The sequence below is a fragment of the Callithrix jacchus genome, chromosome 2, assembly GCF_049354715.1.
Source record: "Callithrix jacchus isolate 240 chromosome 2, calJac240_pri, whole genome shotgun sequence".
Taxonomy (NCBI): Eukaryota; Metazoa; Chordata; class Mammalia; order Primates; family Cebidae; genus Callithrix; species Callithrix jacchus.
The window spans coordinates 194,600,991-194,619,434 of NC_133503.1; the positions used below are offsets into that span (position 1 = coordinate 194,600,991).

General features: G+C 46.7%; 1 protein-coding gene across 26 annotated transcripts in view; it reads left to right on the forward strand.

Annotated features, from left to right (window-relative positions):
• The window catches only part of CTNND2 (catenin delta 2), a 967,235-nt gene that overhangs the window by 937,944 nt on the left and 10,847 nt on the right, over positions 1 to 18,444 (forward strand). For all 26 annotated transcript variants that reach the window (XM_035292306.3, XM_035292310.3, XM_017969987.4 and 23 more), the window contains 2 exons: positions 9,123 to 9,249; positions 13,535 to 13,666. In XM_035292306.3, coding sequence (XP_035148197.2) covers positions 9,123 to 9,249; positions 13,535 to 13,666 — 259 coding nt within the window. The remainder of the gene's footprint in view (positions 1 to 9,122; positions 9,250 to 13,534; positions 13,667 to 18,444) is intronic.

The window sequence follows — 18,444 nt, forward strand, 5'->3', positions numbered from 1 at the left end:
TGCTCTGCATGCTTTCTGGAGCACCAACTGGTCATCACTGGTCCCTGCCCAATAATATTCCCACGAGGTGACCCCTCCAGAAACCAACCCCTTCAGTTTAATGGGCACATTCTGGAAGCAGGTGTGGACTGCTGTACCCAGCCATAAAAGAAATTGGGCATAGCTAATGAGAACGGTAATATAGTCTCCTTTTTAATCCTATTTCCTGATTCTCCTAAGGATCTGTGTTTGGGGGAAACTGAATGCATTTGCCATGGGCAAGTACCTATGTATTCTGAGCTCCATGGAGCTAGAAGCACTGGGGGAGGAGGGACAAGCTGTGTGCTCCCACTGAGTCAGCACCCATCCAGGGGACAGAGGTGGCAAAGATAATGATGCTTCAAAATTATTTTCCAGACTGGTTAAAGAGGAGGCAATTATATATACCTCACACTGAAACATGGTCAGTGGAGAGAAATTACCACTTAAAATAGAGCAGGCAAACCCAAGGCCACTTTTTTGTGATTGTCATTAGGTGCTGTTTTACCTAAGCTAACACTACCTTTAGCACAGTTGCAAGTGTGTCATAAAAGACAGATCTACCAACAGCAGGTGATTCTGATGAAGTTACTCTAAGCTGCAATTAAAAGAAAAAGGTTCTAAGGCTCTGATTATATTTGTTGTAGAATAGAGTATAAGAACTGCGGATGCTAGCTGTAACACCTGTGAAATTGATTATTATTTCATTTCACAATAATTAATACTGTCATCTTAAATCATTAACTCCAGCTAGCATTTATTAGACACCTCTGTGTTCCAGGTACTATGCTAGGTACCAGGGCTTCAGAAGTAAATGAGGCACCCTTGCTGCCTCACAGCTAGGTAGGTAGACTGGCTTGCAAAAGTCTGTAGCGTGATGTAAAAGCATTTTATTAGTATCATGGAAACAAAACTGGTCACATTACTGAAAGCTCCCCTTAAACCAGGGTGGCATAATTTATTTGGCAATAGTCATTGGATGAACATGCATTGCCTGCCTCCTGTTTGTGTAATACAGAACCAAGCAGGATAAGGTTTGACAGGCAGAAAAACGCAAGGTGCCCTGCCGTGTCACAGAGCTGCCTGATCCCAGGTGGGGATGTGTGACATGGAATCTCATAATCAGTGCATACTGGGTGATCAGGTGTGACTGGCACTTAGTGGGTGTGGCATCCCTCTCTGGCCTGAGATTTTAACCTATTTTGTTACTATAAAAGTCAACCTTGGAAATGAAGACTGAAGGGCCTCCTGGGGGTTAGCACTTTAAAAATGGACCCCAACTTGTCACTGACACCTATGCAAAGAAACCCCAGGCCAGTGGTTCACAGCCCTGGCTGTTCATTAGCATCAATTTGGGGGAGGGGTGGAGCTTTTGAAAATAAGGATACCCAGGCCCTACCCAGAAAACTCTAAAATGAATCTCAGGTCTGGAGCCCTGGCATTAGTATTTTTAAAACTCCCCAAGCTGATGAGTCACTTTGCCCTTAATGTGTGGAAAAGAAGCTGAGTTGGACCTTACCAGTAATTAGGGGAGAAGGGCCAACTCCTGATGGCTCTCTGATTCCACCTCTCTATCTGCTGAGAAACCTAGGGTTAGCAAGTCAGGTAGTGAAAAGATATTCATGAGAACAGTTTTGAACCTTGACAGACAGTTCTCGCTCATCCTCTGCATACAGACCTAACCAACTCCTGTGCCTCTCTGAACTGAATGTCGTGCACAATTTCTAGAATAAGAAGCTATGGCTTGAGTGAGTGTTATCCTAACCTCTTGTAGACCAGTCTGAATGAAAGCTACTTAGTCCCCTCATTCAAACCCTTAGTAGAAGTCTCTCTAGTAATACATTCTTCTTGGCGACATTTACAGGATGTTCAAAAATATAAAATGGAGAGTGGTATAAATTCAGGGCCCTCGAGATCCATAAAAAGAAGACCTGTATCAACTAAGCAGACTGACCACATCCTAGAAATACAGTGACGACCAGTGGCCTGACTCTCATGCACTCTGAACCACTGGAAATGCCCATGTGGATTATCGTAGCTTTGGGGAATAATATAGTTTCGTAAGAAACGCATTGGAAACTTTCAGAGGCTGTAAGTGGGGGAAGGACAGCTAAAGGGTGTAAGATAAAGAAAATCAGATTGTTCCTTGTGGCAATTTAAGGTTCAGTGACTTTGAACTCATCTTTTTTGGATTTCTATCTCTATATACTTGGAACAATTTAACGACCTCCAGTTTTAAGTTTAATGTGTTAAAAATAAAAACCAATTTGAGGCACAGATATCATATCACATTTTTGACAGCTTAGCTGGATCCTGGGCTGAAGGGCAGAACTTCTGGGTCATTCTCTTGAAGGTGAACAGCAGATAGTAAAAGAGCTCCTTATCATTGATGCGGAGGACTCACGGCCCTTCCCCAGTTACCACAGTCATTCTTCATTCTCCCTGCTGCTTCCCTGAGCTTTCTTTTCTAATCCCTATGAGTTGTACAGGTGGTGCAAAGAGGAGCCAGGGTGGTATGCCCGATACAACAGAATTCGCAAACAAACTCTCTGGCCTACAATGAGCTAATATTTTAACAAGAAAAAATAGTGATTAAAGAGGCAAATAATGATTGAAAAGATATGTGCCCTAGTTGTCTGCATTTCTGTGAACCACCTCCACGCCTTTCTGAGTGACAGTGGGAAGTAAATGACTAGATCGATTCTAGCTGGCTCGATAACAAAAATGTACGTGGCTAGTGGAATAGAAGGAACGTCAGCTGAGCAATAACTTTCCTGAAGAATCTGTATCTTCATTTCCCTTCTGATTTAAAAAGCAAAACATTTTTTAATTGAATGACTAAATATTTTATACAATAAAAGATGCAGGGCCGGGCGTGGTGGCTAATGCCTATAATCCCAGCACTTTGGGAGGCCGAGGCGGGCAGATCACTTGAGGTCAGGCGTTTGAGACCAGCCTGGCCAAAGCAGTGAAACCCTGTCTCTCCTAAAAATACAGAGATTAGCTGAGCATGCTGGTGGGTACCTGTAATCCCAGCTGCTCAGGAGACTGAGGTAGGAGAATTATTTGAAAGTAGGAGACAGGTTGCAGTGAGTCAAGATCATACCATTGCACTCCAGCCTGGGAAAAGAAGCAAGACTCCATCTCAAAAAAAAAAAAATATATATATATATATATTTATATATATATGTGTGGAAGGCCATGAGCTCAAGGTAGCTAAGTATTCCACATAACTGTGTTTGTAATGAGTGTTGATTGATCTATACCGTGAACCAGGTGCACCCTGGTCCCCAGCATCCAATGTTCTACAAGTTTTCATGACATTTGGCAGTTGCTGGTCTCTATCTGTGGGAGATTGGTTACAGGACCTCCCAAAGATACCAGAGTTTGTAGATGCTGAAGTCCTTCTTGTGTTAATAAAATGGTGCCATGTTTGCATGTAACCTACACACATTTTCCTGTAAACTTTAAATCATGTCTAGATTATTTACAATATGTAGTGTTAATACAATGTACTATGTAAGTACTCACACTGTTTAGGGAATGGTGACAAGAAAAAGCAACATGTACGTGTTCAGTACAGACAGTTTTTTTTGGAATATTTTCTATCCTAAGTTGGTGAAATCCCTAGGTGTGGAACCCACGGATACAAGGGGCCGACTGTATGTGGCATCAGAACTAAAATTGTAAAGCCCTTTCTGGTGTTGTTGAGTGTCACAGTGCTGCGGTTTGGCCACTGTAGCCTTCGCTCTGCCTCGATGAATGAGAAAGGGAAGATAGAGAGGGTCACTTCTTCTCACAGCACACAGGTTTTATGTTTGTCTCGCTGCAATGTAAAAGGTATTCTGCTCCTCCTTAGGCTCCTGCGCTGTGGCTCGGGAAACAGCTCTAACAAAGACCTTTACTGGGTTTCTGCTCTGCCCCGTTCCTTAAGCTCCCTTCTCCCTTCCATTCAAAGTGCCTGTGCCCACAGGTGTGCTGTCCCTGGCCATCCTCAGAGGGGTCTGATTCAGGCGTTGCTTCTCTGTTTCTCCCACCGCACTCCGCACTCATCACCATCAGGTGTATACTAACCCCATCACCCACAGACAGGTCACCTGTGGGACCACACTTCTGCCCGGCACTAGCATTTTCCGTATTGGATCTTATGAAGGATTTGAACTTTTTGGGGTGCATCCATATAAGAGTTCCTTTTTTTTAATAAGGTGAGAGAAATAATTTTCAAAACGGCTTTGAGAAAGGGGAAAAAAGTCATTTGCAAAAGCTCAGTACACTTAAAATCTACAGGTGGCATAGCCAACAAATAAATCAACTAAAGGATGCAAAGTGTGAACAGAAACATAAATGTGAATTAAATCCATACGAACTTCACGTTATGTATGAAGTAAGTATGTTTTTCTTTAGAAAGGAGAAAAGAGTTCCTTTGTGATCACCTTTGTCATCACATTCACTTTTCTGACATTTCCGGAAATGTAAATACTTGCATGGTTGCAGTCTAGTCTAAACATCATGAAATCTGAGTTGCCGAACAGCACATGTCTCCAATCACCTGCAGAAGAGAGCAGCGTTAACTAATGTACTGATGTCTGGCCAAGGAAAACCAGCCCTGCAGTTGTGCCACCTTCACGTCTAGCGTGTCCTTAGGTCTTAGAACATATTAAATGTTGACCCAATATTCGTACTGTAAAGTACCTTGTTCACCTTTAATACCACACAGAATATCATCACATTCGTAACCAAAGAAGCCAAGGTTTTGTCCCGAGCCGTTACTTGGAATCCCAGAGCATACCTTCTACATTGCAATGGGACATACATAAAATGATCTGTCCCCATTTGGTCATTTTTGGGAGTTTTGTCATCTACAAAGCATTTCCTTCAAAAGACAAAGATTTTTTTAAAAATTCTTTTTTAATCATTCTCATACATAAGTAACGGACACATATATTTTTGAAATATCTTCCGCCCTTTGGTAAGACTGCTCCTCCTCTGTGTTTGCCACCATCCTCCAGAGGATTTCAGACAAACCCACAGAACTCCAGTGGAGGCATCGTCTCCTGCCGTGATACCTGCCCGTTCTGTGACACACACCCCACCCTTCCCTAAGGAGGCATTGATTTGTACCTTACACCCTCCATCCTCATCACCTTAACTCACCAATCACCCAAGCCTCCTGGGTGACTGTCATGACCTGGACCCCTGGCTCGAAGGCTCTGAGCAGCCATTATCCCCCATGTATTCCACCTGTCTTCTGTCCACCTCCCACGTCTTTTCCTTCTTTAACCTGTGGTTAAAAGTCAGCAAAATCCCCTGCGTCCATTGCGCGGCCCCTCTTCTGCTCATCTCCTATCTGACACCAGCAACCCTGAGGACACTGCCCCCCCCCCGGACCCCCCTCGAAGGCTGTTTCATCTCCCACCCACCTTCCCTCCCTTGTGTCCCTGGCCCTGGAGGTGGAGCATGCATCCTTTTTGGAGCAGTCATCCTTCTTGCCCACTCCTCATTGCCCTTTCGAGAATGATCTCTGCTCTCTTCCCTCAAGAAAACCCCTGACACCTGTGAAGTATCCCTCCTGCAGCCTATGACCCTCATAAGCCCCCAGTACCCTGACCAATTTACACTGTCCATATGGTCTCCAGCACCTACATTTTCCTCCCTACTGGGCTCAGCCTCTGTGGGCTTCTGTGACATTCCCTTGTCCCTTTCTCCAAGTCGCCTGACAACCCACCAACTACCTGCCCCACACCTGCCCCGGGGCAGCTGACTGTGGCTGGATAGAGGCACACATGGATGTGGCCAGTCAGCTCCTTTTGGGTCCATCGCCACGGCCTCCGGCCCTGGCCACACCTGGGCCACTAGTCCTGGCCAGTCAGCTCGTTCCCCACCCAACTCAAGAACCAATTCACATCTCCTTCCCCTTCCTTCCTCCCTTCCCTTCCCCTCTCCTCTCTACTCTCTAAGCTCCAACCCTTCCTCACTCTCAGCAGATGACCTTCTTTTCCTTTTCCCTGAGAAAATGCAAAGAAAAAAAATCAAGAGTGAACAGCCTTCTCGTCACCCCATCAACCTTTCTCTTCCCATGTCCATGGCCACAATCTGACTGTCTCCTGTTTCTGCAGCCAGTGACCCCACCGTCACTTTATTTTATCCACCTTTTCTGTCTTGAGAATTTTCTTCCTGCCATTTTTCCTGTTCTCTCCTATGTCCCCAGGTTTTTTCTTCTCTGCGTTGAGTCATTCCCATCAGCACACGAAATGCTGCAGTATCTTCCGTGTGGTCTATGAAAACATCTCTCCCCTCACTCTCTTCAAGCCCATTTCTCCACTTCCCTTTGTAATAAAACTTTGCCAAAGGCTTGTCTGTACTCTGTCTCCCCTTCACCAATTCTCATTATCTTTGGGGCCCGCTGGAGTTAGACATTTACCAGTCTGACCGGGAAAGCACTACTGTCCCCGTCAGGAGGACTGCTTCCCCCAGAGCGCAGGGCCTTTCTTGGCCTTCTCCTCCTCAGCCATCTGCTCTCCTGGTCTCGCCACACCCTCCTAGTTCTCCCTGCGGCTCACTCGGCTCCTTCTGGGCCTCTCTGAAGCTTCCCCTACTCTTTGCGCCCTCTCGGTATTGGAACGTCCCCAGGCTCACTCGGCCTCTGCCTTCTGCGGTTCTTTACTAGCATTGGCTTACATGTCTGCATCCATTCTCTGGGCTTTAAACAATATCCATACGCTGACGTCCAAAACTCTCCTCCAGCCCTGAGATTCCAGTTTGCAGATCCTGCTTCACGATCTTTCCCTCTTCAGTAACCGATATGTCCCAACGAGGCAGTCCTGGTCCCACTCCCTAAAGCTGCCTCCCTCCCTCCCCTTGCTCCCGTCTCAGTGGAGGGCCCCTCAGGCCCCTGTGGTTCACACCAGAAGCACTGTGGTGAGGCTTGCTTCCTCTTTCCCATGCCAGCAGCCATGCCAGCAGCAAACCCTCCAGCGTGTGCCAGATCTGCGTTTCCCACCCCTGGCACCCTCCAAGCCTGGGCCATCTGTCCTCTGTCTAGGGGAGTGACTTCCCAAGCGGCTTTGCTGCTGCTACTCCTCCCCAGACTGTCCTGGACACTCAAAGGTTTCCTGTCTTCCCTTGGTCACTCCTCTTCAGTCCCAAGAGACTGTTCTCACACCAGCGAAGCCAGTTCCCACCCAGACCTTTCACATCTGTTCTTTGCTTGGCTGGGAATCCCCATCTGTGTCCCCAGGGTCTGCTTCACTGTCGTTTCCAGGTTCTGCTGCAATGTTAAGGATCCTGACAGCACGTCCCTGACCCCACTCCACAAAATAGAGATGCCAGAATCCTCACCCCTACTTCTCTATCCCCACATCATTCCTCCATCCCCAACCTCCTTCCTCTATCCCCGCTCCCTTCCTCCATCCCCAACCCCCTTCCCATCCCCACAAACTCTCCCATCCCCACCCCTGCTCCTACATACCCGCCCCCTTCCTCTATTCCTGCCCCCCTTCTTCCATCCCCAACTCCCTTCTCCATCCCCACAACACTCTCCCGTCCCAGCCCCGGCTCCTCTATCCCCAGTCCTGCTTGGTTTTTCCTTCCAAGCACTTGTTAGAATACCACATGTTAGTATTGATATGTTTTTTGTAACTTGCGTATTGTTTGACTTTGGGTGGCCTACTTACTTTCAAAGGCTCAAGTTCCACCTGTAGAAAGGAGATAATAGTATCCATTAATTCGATTTTATCTCCATCCGAGTAATATGTCCAATACTACCGACGTTATAGCAAAGGAAAGCAGGCACTGCCCCACCCCCACTTCCCACTTCACAGTGGTGCCTGTTTTCAGTTCTTTTATGTTTTTATTCTGATAATATTTAGACTTTTAAGGGGCTCAAAACTCTATCAAGAATCATTGAAAACGTAAATAGATGAGAAGTTAATAAAGAACAAAATTCATGCTCATTTCCGTGTTCCTGTCTAATTCTTATTAGATACAGGACTAATCTCTGTGTATCTAATTCTCATTGTTCCTGTTCTACCTGACTGGTAGGATAAGCCAGAATGAGAGGTGCATGATTTGAAAAGATACTGCCCAGCTTCCTTACTAGGTGCCAACTATGTGGCAAGATTCTCTGAACAATCCCAAGAGAACAAAGCACTGAGCACCTTAAAAGTGTACATGTTATCAGGAAAAAGAAAAAAGCTAAGAGAATTGAAAGCATTTCCCTCTGTACAGTAGGAATTAGGGGTGGAGCAGGTGACTGCTTTTCTTTGCTATAATGTTACTACTATTTAATATGCTACTTTTATTAAAAATAAAGTCTATTAAAAACAAAAGACTGGAAGGAAATACCATGACATGTTAACAGGAGTTCTCTCAGGTGGAGAGGGTGGAGTTCTATTTGTATTTTCTTCTTTATGCTTTGTAAATTCACAAAATAATCTGTGATACATTTATGTGGTTTTTATAAGGAAAATAGGATAAATGCTTTTTGTATACTAACTAGATATGGGAAGCCTAATGGAGGCTTGGGAGGATGCATTTGAATATGCTTCATATTGAAAAATATCATCCCTGGAGCAAACCAGCTTGGAAACAGAGGTGGACACTTGGAGCCTAGAAAGAGGCTAGAAGGGACAGGGGGAGGCACAGGGGAAGGAGGACGCTGCCCTGGATTCTGGTTGCCAACAGGTAGGTCCTGGGAGCAAAGGGGTAAACCCTCGTGGAAAATATTGAGGCAGTGGAAGAGGGAGCCAGGCAGAGCTGGAACCAGGTAGGCAAAAAATAGACAGCTTCTGGGTCTCCTAACATTCTGAGCATCATATTTTCATTGAAGTCAAAGCTTCTGAGCAGAGCAGGTTTGTAAAGAGACCATTTCTTCAACATTCAGAAAGGAAAGCAGGGCCTATCCACCAGGCTGTCTGGAAGGAAGGAGGCATGTCTTCATTCCCATTCTGTCCTGTTCACCTCAATGAGGGCGCGGAGCTCCAAACACCTCTTTGGACGCACTATGGAAATATTTTGCAAATCCAGATACTTGGAAATTCAAGCTGTCAGGAGGTCAAGAGTCACGCTGTCTTGCCCATTTAACAGGAGCATGCTGTGTTTTACAGGATGGATGGTCACAATACCACTTCGTAGCCTCGTCTTCAACCATTGAGAGGGACCGGCAAAGGCCCTACTCCTCCTCCCGCACGCCCTCCATCTCCCCTGTGCGCGTGTCTCCCAACAACCGCTCAGGTAAGTGGCTGCCAGCCAGGCTTCATTTCTCTTCGAGCAAAGACCCTCCTTCCCAGTCCCTGAGCCAACACCCACCCAGAGGAGAGCCTTCTATTCAGACATCTACTGGAAGTCTGAAATGAATCTGTTCTCTGTACTGCGGTGGCCACTCTGTGTTTTGTATGCACAGACTCAGAGCAAATCTCCTTTGCTTGCAGGTTCCTATGCATGAAATGCATGCAATGGACCTGAAATAACCAGGAACGAGTATAAAGAAAACTGTCCTGTGTCTGCAAAGCAGGGGTTTCCATGGACAGTTTCTCCAACTTAAAATAGTTTGAGTAGGCCAGGCATGGAGGCTCAAGCCTGTAATCCCAGGACTTTGGGAGGCCAAGGCAGGCAGATTATCTGAGCTTGAGAGTTTAAAACCAGCCTGGGTAACATGGCAAAAGTCCATCTCTACTAAATGTACAAAAATTAGTTGGGCATGGTGGCACATGCCTGTAATCCCAGCTACTTGGGTGGCTGAGGCAGGAGAATCACTTGAACCTAGGAGGTGGAGGTTGCAGTGAGCTCAGATTGTGCCACTGTACCCCAGCCTGGGTGACAGAGCGAGACTCTGTCTCAATAAACAAATACATAAATAAATAAACAAAAATTGTTTGAGTTGCATTTTCTCATAATTGAGATAAAAACTAGAGGAGAGCAAATGTGCTTTCTTCCTTCAGTGTGGTATACATTTGACACACATCATTGATGGTTTCATAACTACTCCATATCCAATTAGCTTTTTCTTATTAACTATAAACCAGCAGCTGCCATTAATAAATTCTTACCTTAGCCAATTGTAACTTGTAAGTCATTCTATTTAAGATTTTCCTGATTGTGTCACATTCCTATTGCTTAAATTTTGAACTTCTTTTATTGGTTTGTAAAAATACTTGATTTGATACCCTTCTTAAGTCCTGTTAAAGAATGCCACAGATAGGAGGAAAGGTAAACAGCAAATGTGAGCCGTTTAGTGATAGAAACGGCATAAATTCCATTGCTGTTTTACTCACAGTTTAAGTTTTTAGAACTTTTATTTTGATTTCTGCATTTTGATTTTGTTCTGAGAATGAAGGATGGATAACAAGTTCTATGTACCCACACAGACACCGTGACGTAGGCTTTATTTATGAAAGCTTTCTTCCTACTCTTCTCTGCCCTCTCCATGCCGAGGAAATCCTATTCTCTGAAATGGTGCCCGGGAGGACCTGGTAGAGAGCATTGCCCAGCAAAGAGGTCTTCCTGCCCCCGAGCATCATGGTCACAGCACTCCACACCAGACCTGACGGTCAACATGACGAGAAACGAATAGCGAATATCTGACTGAAATAAATGGGCCCGCTCTCAGCTCTGCGAAAGCTGACCTGTTTAGTGTATTGTCATTACTTATCACATTTGGTCCAACCCTGGGTGATGGCCAGGAACCCCATGTACACATGGAAACACCCACCCATCTCAGAAGCACAGAGGTGGCCTCTTAGGCTTCTTATTTCCATGATTCCAACAGGCTTAAAAAGATAAAGCACATGGAGTCTGGGAAGCATATGGATAGTGTCTTTTGGAAAGCTGTAATTATTAAGAATTACAGTGAGCCCATCAGTGCAATGGGAATGAAGCAACATAATAGATCGGCAAAGGCTGGAAGAGAGAACCCGCCCTCTCAGAGCAGGCAGGGCTGTGCTCACCCAGCCATGCAGCCAGCGCGCTGCCTCAGGATTTCCGAGGCGAGGCACATCCAGACACCTCATAAACACTTGTTTGTGTGATTTGATTTTTCCCAGAACTTAATCCTGATTTCCCGGAGACTTGGAGCAGCACTGCGTGCAAGGTCTCAGGAGATAATTACACACTTGATGCAGTTTAATCACCACCACCATCTGGGCAGTATTGGATTCTCATTTTAAAAGCTTTGGTCAACAGGCTTTAAAATATTGTCCCTTCTTGATTGTGTGGCAGTAACTCACAAAAGGCTAACCTTTATTAGGGAAGACCCAGAGGAAAAAGGGCAAAGGCAGGAAGAGAGACTCTCCTGGAAGAATAAGATGGTGAACAGAAGAGAAGGGGGCAGCGGGTGGAAGAGGTGAGCAAGACACCAGCGAGCAGGCAGGGACTGGATGCAGAGCCCCTGAGTGACAGGGCCTGCTAAGGGTGCAGTTGTTCTTGCAGAGGTTCCACTCTGTAAGCAACAGAACCCCAGTCTTCATAAGGTGCACTGGCTGCCCCTCACATCTCCCCAGATTCACATTCGGGACAGATGGCCCATGTCCCAGCCCTTGTCTGTCCTCTCCCCGAGCCTCTCTTCCCTGAGCAGAGCCTGGGCACTCTCTCCACCTGCACAGGTTCTCAGGATCAGGGAGATTCAGTTTTTGGTCAGGTCATTTCATCTCCTGGCTTGTCCTACAAGTGATAGGGTACTACAGGCTGTCCAAGCTGTGTGGTTTTCTTCCCTGTCTGCCATTGGGTTTGTACCCAGGGCTTCTGGCCATCTGGCATTGGGTGGGGTTCAAGCCTCAGTATTTTTTAAAGGGCTCCAGGTAATGAATTCTAATAGGCATCCAGGATCGAAAACCCCTGAGGGCTTCAAGCGCTAAGCAGTGAGGCGTGATTTTATTTTGACAGGTTTAAGAGAGTGGCAACAACCCCCCGTGTCTACCTTCCCAGCACTTGGCTGTGACGTCTGTTGGGCACTTCTGCCTCTCATTCTAGTTTATTTGAACATCCATTTCCTCACTGGATTGAGAGCTGCACACGTTCAGGAAGAGCCGTGTGATTTGCGTGTCTGCCTCCCACAGTGGCTAGCACAGGAATTTGTACGTAGAAGATTCTAAGGGTGACAAACTGAATCACATGACTCAGACGGTGAAAGAGGTACTTTAGGGGACCACAGACCCAGGGAGCTAAGGGACCCTACACAGGGTGTGAACGATAAGCTGGAAGGTAAACTGAGGTTTGGTGGGGGAGGGGCTTTGATACTAGCAAAGGAAAGAGAGATTCATCCTAAAAATCAGAGTGCTGTGGGGATTCCTAGCCTCAATAGTCACCAAGTATGCTCATTAAATATGGGTGCTGAAGCCCACCACTGAAAATTCAGACTCAAAAGGTCCAAGATGGGATCTGGGCATCCCTAAATTCTCAGGTGAGTGTTGAGTGTAAACAAGGCTCTGAAGCACTGCCCTGGGCTGTGGGAGCTGGGGAGAGCTTCCTGACAGAGGGACACAGTGCCTGAGCTCCCTTGGAGCTGGACACAGCTGTGGATGGATGCCCGCAGAGAGGGGCACATGGCCAACTGCCCCTCACCCAGATGCACGGCTGCTGCCCACCTCTCTCAGGGCCCCTCTGCACTGGCAGGAAAGTTGAGTTTCTGCCAATCCATTCAATCTCTCATGAAACTTCGGCCTCCTTTTATGCCTTCCTCACCTCTGAGTTCGGCTTTTCCTCTCTTCTAGTACCAGTCTGTTAAGGACTCCTGGAATTTCCCAGGAGGATCCTCCTATTACAACCCAGCACTTTAGACATGGGTGCAAGAGGAGCAGCAGAGCTCAGCCTCCCAGTCGGATAGGCAGTGAGTGGCAGTGGTGTAAGGGGGTGCCTCAGAGATTAATGGGGGTTTGATGCAAAGAGCTGGAGCAAGGATGCCCTAGCGGGAGCCAGAGCTATCTCCATGCCCCTCCCCAGCCCTCCCCAGCCATGAACAAACAAGGTCTTGGTTGGCTTGGTGATTTCTGCCCCACAAATCATCCTTTGTAGAGAGCTGTTTCCTCTGATTTTTTAAAAGGCAGTTTCTAGGTGACTCAGTGTTTAAGTAAAACTGCATTTATTTTAATCAAGGATTAGTCAATATCAGTAATAGATCTTCTGAAACACATCTAATTAAGGAAGGAGTGTGGGAAGGAAAGGGAAGGAAAAGAAAAGAGAAAGGAAGAAACCAAGAGGAGTCTCATTCCTAAACTGCCCCCCACGCCTTGGGCAGGTCACGTCCCCTCCGTGATCTCTCTGAGGAAGATGGCCCCGGGATGTGGTCCCCAGCTGCCAGCCTCCAAATCACATGCTCCCTAACTATAAAGCACCGGTTGTCACAGGTGAGGGAATGGGGTAGGGACAAGAGCCAAAATTAGAAAACAAACAAACAAACAAAAGCAGGTCCTCATGTCGGTATTGAGAGATGTGAGGCCACGCATATTGAGGACCTGACCGCGGGGAAGGTCCACACGCTGTTGAATGAGATGCAGAAAATTACCCTTTTGATTTCTTTATGTAGCAAGTGCCCCAGCTTCACCTCGGGAAATGATCAGCCTCAAGGAAAGGAAAACAGACTACGAGTGCACCGGCAGCAACGCCGCCTACCATGGGGCGAAAGGCGAACACACTTCCAGGAAAGATGCCATGACAGGTGAGCACCCACCTCACTGTGCACTTCCTCCTGGGACGCGACAGGGTGGAGGGATGGGGCATCAGGCTTCATGGGGCTGGCTGCGCCTTGGTGCTTAAGGCAGGACTTAGCAGCTATCTGGTCACTTGAGACCTTAACGATGGTGATTCTGAAGAAATTGGAACAGAGATTAGAGGCATAACTAAGAGAAAATGTTTTCTTCACATGTTTTATGTCAGTCCTTTTCTCTCTCTCGTTTGCCCAGTTCATAATATTCTTTCAAATTAAAAAGAAGAGTCCCACATATTTCTTCCTCGTTGGCATAACCCATTGGTGGGGGGACTCTAAGATGGTCGGGGCAGTGTAGTCAGGCCCTGTGGATTAGGAATGGAGGGAACTGAACAGAAGAAAGAAGGGAAGGGAAGCTCCAGAGGGGAAGTGAGAGAGGGGAGGGGAGGGGAGGGGAGGGGAAAGGACAGGAGGAGGATTTAAGGGAAACCCCATGAAACTACTGTTGAGATATTTTCTCCTCCTGCCATGATACCAGCCTCTTACCGAGACATACCCCCGAGAAGCTTCCTCAGAGTTGATGGCCGCAGTTTCCCTGGGGGGCTTTCATCTTCCATGCTCATTGTCTCTCGCCATCTCACTCACACCCCCTGTCTTCCTTTCTCATCAGCCAAGACTCTGTGGAGGCCAGAATTGGTACAATGGGTGCCTGTCTGTGCCCCCTCCGCCGTGCTGTGCCCAGCCCATCTGATAACAGGGCTTACCCTTAGGTCACTGTATTCTCTGTACACATGATATACTCTGTATATGCCTCTGCTGAGGCATCCGTAACCCCCTCCAAGCTCTCCCTACCTCACCCTCTCCCTGGATGGCCCCTCCTCCAAGAAGCAGGACGTGGGGCTGTGGCCGCAGAGGGTGTTATACCTTAAAAGCAGAGCTGCCAGAGCCGTGAGGACCTATAAATGGGGCCCTCACAGCCTCTTTACCACATGAGCTTGGAGATGGGTCCCTGCTGAAAACAGGCTATGAGGAAGAGGCCTGTAACAGAACAAGGTCGGGTTAGATCATTCATAAAGCTGGGATGCAAAGGGCACAGTCCGGACACTCAGACCCTCTTAGGAGAGGAATGTGAAGAGCAGGAGGCAGAGTTCTCCAGTAGAATTTAGGTGAAGACTGCAGGGAAGCACAGCAGACAAATTGCATGATTTATGAAAATGCCTTCCAAACCAGGACAGCTAAGATAAATTTTTCTAATAGCAAATGCATTTACCCCAGCGGCAGTGTTTTCCGTGTTAACTCTGCTCAGTGGCATAAAGGAAAGTATAATAAACAGATGCTTCTTACCCCTGCCCCCAGGACCACATTCTGCCTCCACGTGCAGGCCGTACAGGGGAGCACCTCACTGCTGCTCCTGAAATGTGTCCTGAATGGGGAACTTAACTCAAGGCGTGGCTATAGGTTATTACTCACATTCATTGCTTTCCCTCATACGTGTTGCCGTAGTCATAGAGGAACTGGAATACAGAAGGGTATGAACTGGAACTCCACATCCTTGGAGTTTAGACGTTCGGCAGAGGATCTAGTTTGTACTGATTATGCTGAACAAGTCGTGACACCACATTCAATGGACCCGTTCAGTGTGCAGTTATCATCGCCCTGGGTAGCCACATCACCAGCAGTCTGAGATGATAAACTGAGATTAAAGAATAGTCGTGAGATTGACTGCATTATTATTACTTAGTGTTTCTCTTTAACTCTCTTGCCCAAGGGAATCATTCAAAAGGCCTTCCGGTGTGGGTGTGAGTGTTTATGTCAAAATACTTCTAATGGGGCATAATTCTGCCCTATACGTAAAATAAAAACTAAAATCTGTTTCTGATAATTTCATCTTCTTAGAAAATGGCAGGGATCTCGACAATTTCAGTATATGTCATTCTTCAAACTTATTTAGAGGCTTAAACAACTTTGCTCTAACTTACTTAAAAATGCAGTTGAGAAGTACACTGTCAATCATGTCACAAGCCAGAAAGAACATTGAGATCTTTGTCGAATAATGTGTGTATGTAGGGAAGTTCCTCTCAAGCCAGTCAGTGCTGTATAACACTGGCTGTTATTATTACAACAAAGATGGTGGTGGAGGTGACGGTGGGGTAGCTGAAGTGAGGACAGTGGCCGTTTGCCACCTTCAATAGTAGTATGAATAAGTCCCAGCCAAGCTGGGTGGAAGCCAGTCTTTCACACAGGAATGGGGAGACTGAGTTTCCAACCTCCACCCTGCAGGATGTTAGCAAATGTCCATTTGCTAACTCATTCCAGGGTTGACATGCAAAATCAGATTTCTTGTGGCCTCCACATCAAAAGCAATGCTTTTTATCATTCAAGAACAAATCCACAGGACACTTAAAGTTCAGTGCATTAAGGATAACCTGAAAATCTGCCATCTTCCTTGTTTCATTCCCTGCCATGAAAACGTTCCCTCTGCTATGAAAACAAGGGAAGCTTCACCCTCAAAATGCAGCTTGTGCAGGCTGGAAGTGGTAACCGCTCCTTGGTGAAGCCATCATCTCCTCTGCTGAGCTCTTTGAAGTTCAGATCCATCTAGATGTTTATTTCAGGCTCCCCCTGCCCTCCTTTTCTGGATTCATTTCCTAGCTTGGATGAAGCCTTTTGAAATTATTCTCTCCTAAGTGTTGCTCTGCCACTGAGGAGCCCTGACAAATCAGGTTGGCTGCTCATTCAGGCATGAATGAGCTTCAGCAGTGAGTTCTTGCAGTCCCGGATGCCTGGGAACCTCACGTGTTCGGTTCACCTTAAGAAAGGGTTGCATAATCCCAGCAGCTCTGCTGCCTGACTTTTAAATTCACCTGGAGGTTTCCCTCCCCTCTGAGCTTCCCACATGCCCTTTCATCCAGTGGTCTGTTGGATTTTGTCAATGTCTCTCTTATGCCTTCTATTTATCTATTTATTTTTGAGACCAAGTCTCACTGTATTGTCCAGGCTGGAGTGCAGTGGTGAGATCTCAACTCACTGTAACCTTCGCCTCCCGTTCAAGCAATTCTCCTGCCTCAGCCTCCCAAGTAGCTGTGATTACAGGTGCCTGCCACCACGCCTGGCTAATTTTTATATTTTTAGTAGAGACAAGGTTTCAATATATTGGCCAGGCTGGTCTTGAACTCCTGTTCAAGTAATCTACCCTCGTCCTCTCAAAGTGCTGGGATTACAGGCGTGAGCCACCGTGCCCAGCCTCTTCTGCTTTTGAAAGGCGTTCTAATTTTCAATGTGTTGATTCAGTTGGAAATTGGGTATTCAGGGGCTGTTAGGAAAATAGAAAGGCATTCTTCTGGGAGTCCACTATTAGCTCGATCATACGAGGACAGAGCCTCCATGAATTTCTCTGCCTCCTGTGTCCGCAAAGGCAGTTCAGTCTCAGCGACAGTCTCCTTTAAATGGGTAAGGGGAAAGAACTTCCAGTAGAAACATCCTAGGCTCAGAAGCCGCAAAGTCTGCCTCATGCTTTTCAGATTCCTCTGGCAAGAGGGTCTTGGTGTCTGTTTATGATTTCACAACAGAGAGGGAGACAAAGCTACAATAGTGCAAATATTCTAATATATATAATATGCATTTTATTCCGAGCAACAGAACAAACAAGATTTCGCTTTATCCCCGAAGTGACATTTTCTGCCAGCAGATTATAGCTCTGAAGGCAGATTTATCTAAGGTTTACTCATTCATTCATTCAGCAAATAGGGCGCTTCCTCTATGGGTGTCCACTGAGGCCAGGCGCTGTGCCAGGCTCTGAGGATACATACAGAGGCAGCAGCAGAACAGACTGTTTCTGCCTCATGGGGTTTCCGCTCTGGAAGAGGAAGGCAGACGGTATGTAAGGTAAACAATAGAACAGGTTCCCAACCAGATGCTGCTGCTCTGTGCTGAGTGGGAAGAAGAAAATGAGCAGAGTAATGAGATGCGGGGTGCAGGTGGAAGGGGTTACTTCACCTGACGTGGGCCGAGAGGAGACTAGAATTTAAAGTCGGAGGGAAGCGAGTTCCAAGGGAGAAAGATCAGCAAGGTCAACCTCACTGAAGCTAAACAAGTTCGGCCCGCTCCGAAGAAGGAAGGCCAGCATAGCCGGGGCTCCTTTACCAAGAGGTGAGGAGGGAGAAACGTGGGAGGAAGTTAGGCAGGAACCAAACTTCGCAGGGCCGGGTGGCCGTAGAGAGCCATCTCCGGGCAAAGGGCATTGGAGTCACAAGCAGGGAAAGAGGTAGAACCCGACCTGTGTAACAGAGTCATCATTCGGCTGTTGGTAACAGGATGGAGGGAGGAGTCAGGCTGCACAGGATGGAAGCTGGGCTATCGCTGAAGAGTCAGCAGCAGTGGTCCAGAGAGGAATGGTGGTTTACACCATAATACGGAGACAGGAGTGACATACATTCAACAAGAGCGGATAGCTGAATGGTCTTTAGAATGAAAAATGGACTCTCAGTGCTCACTTCCTAAGCTGAATTCTCCAGGAGGAATTTTATTGCACAGCTGTATGAACTCTAAATAAAAATCATGGGTGGAGTGGGAGGTTATACTGACCGTTCTCTATTATGACCTATAGGTGGCGTATGATCCCACTTCATTATCCCTTAAATACTGGAAGCAAACGATTAGCCCTTCCTAGTTTGAGTGCTTTATGCCCTACTGACACTAGACAGACAGCATTTTCCAAAGCTTTTTTTTATTATTTATGAATACGTAATAGTTGTACTTACTTATGGGGTACGTGTGATCTTTTGATACAA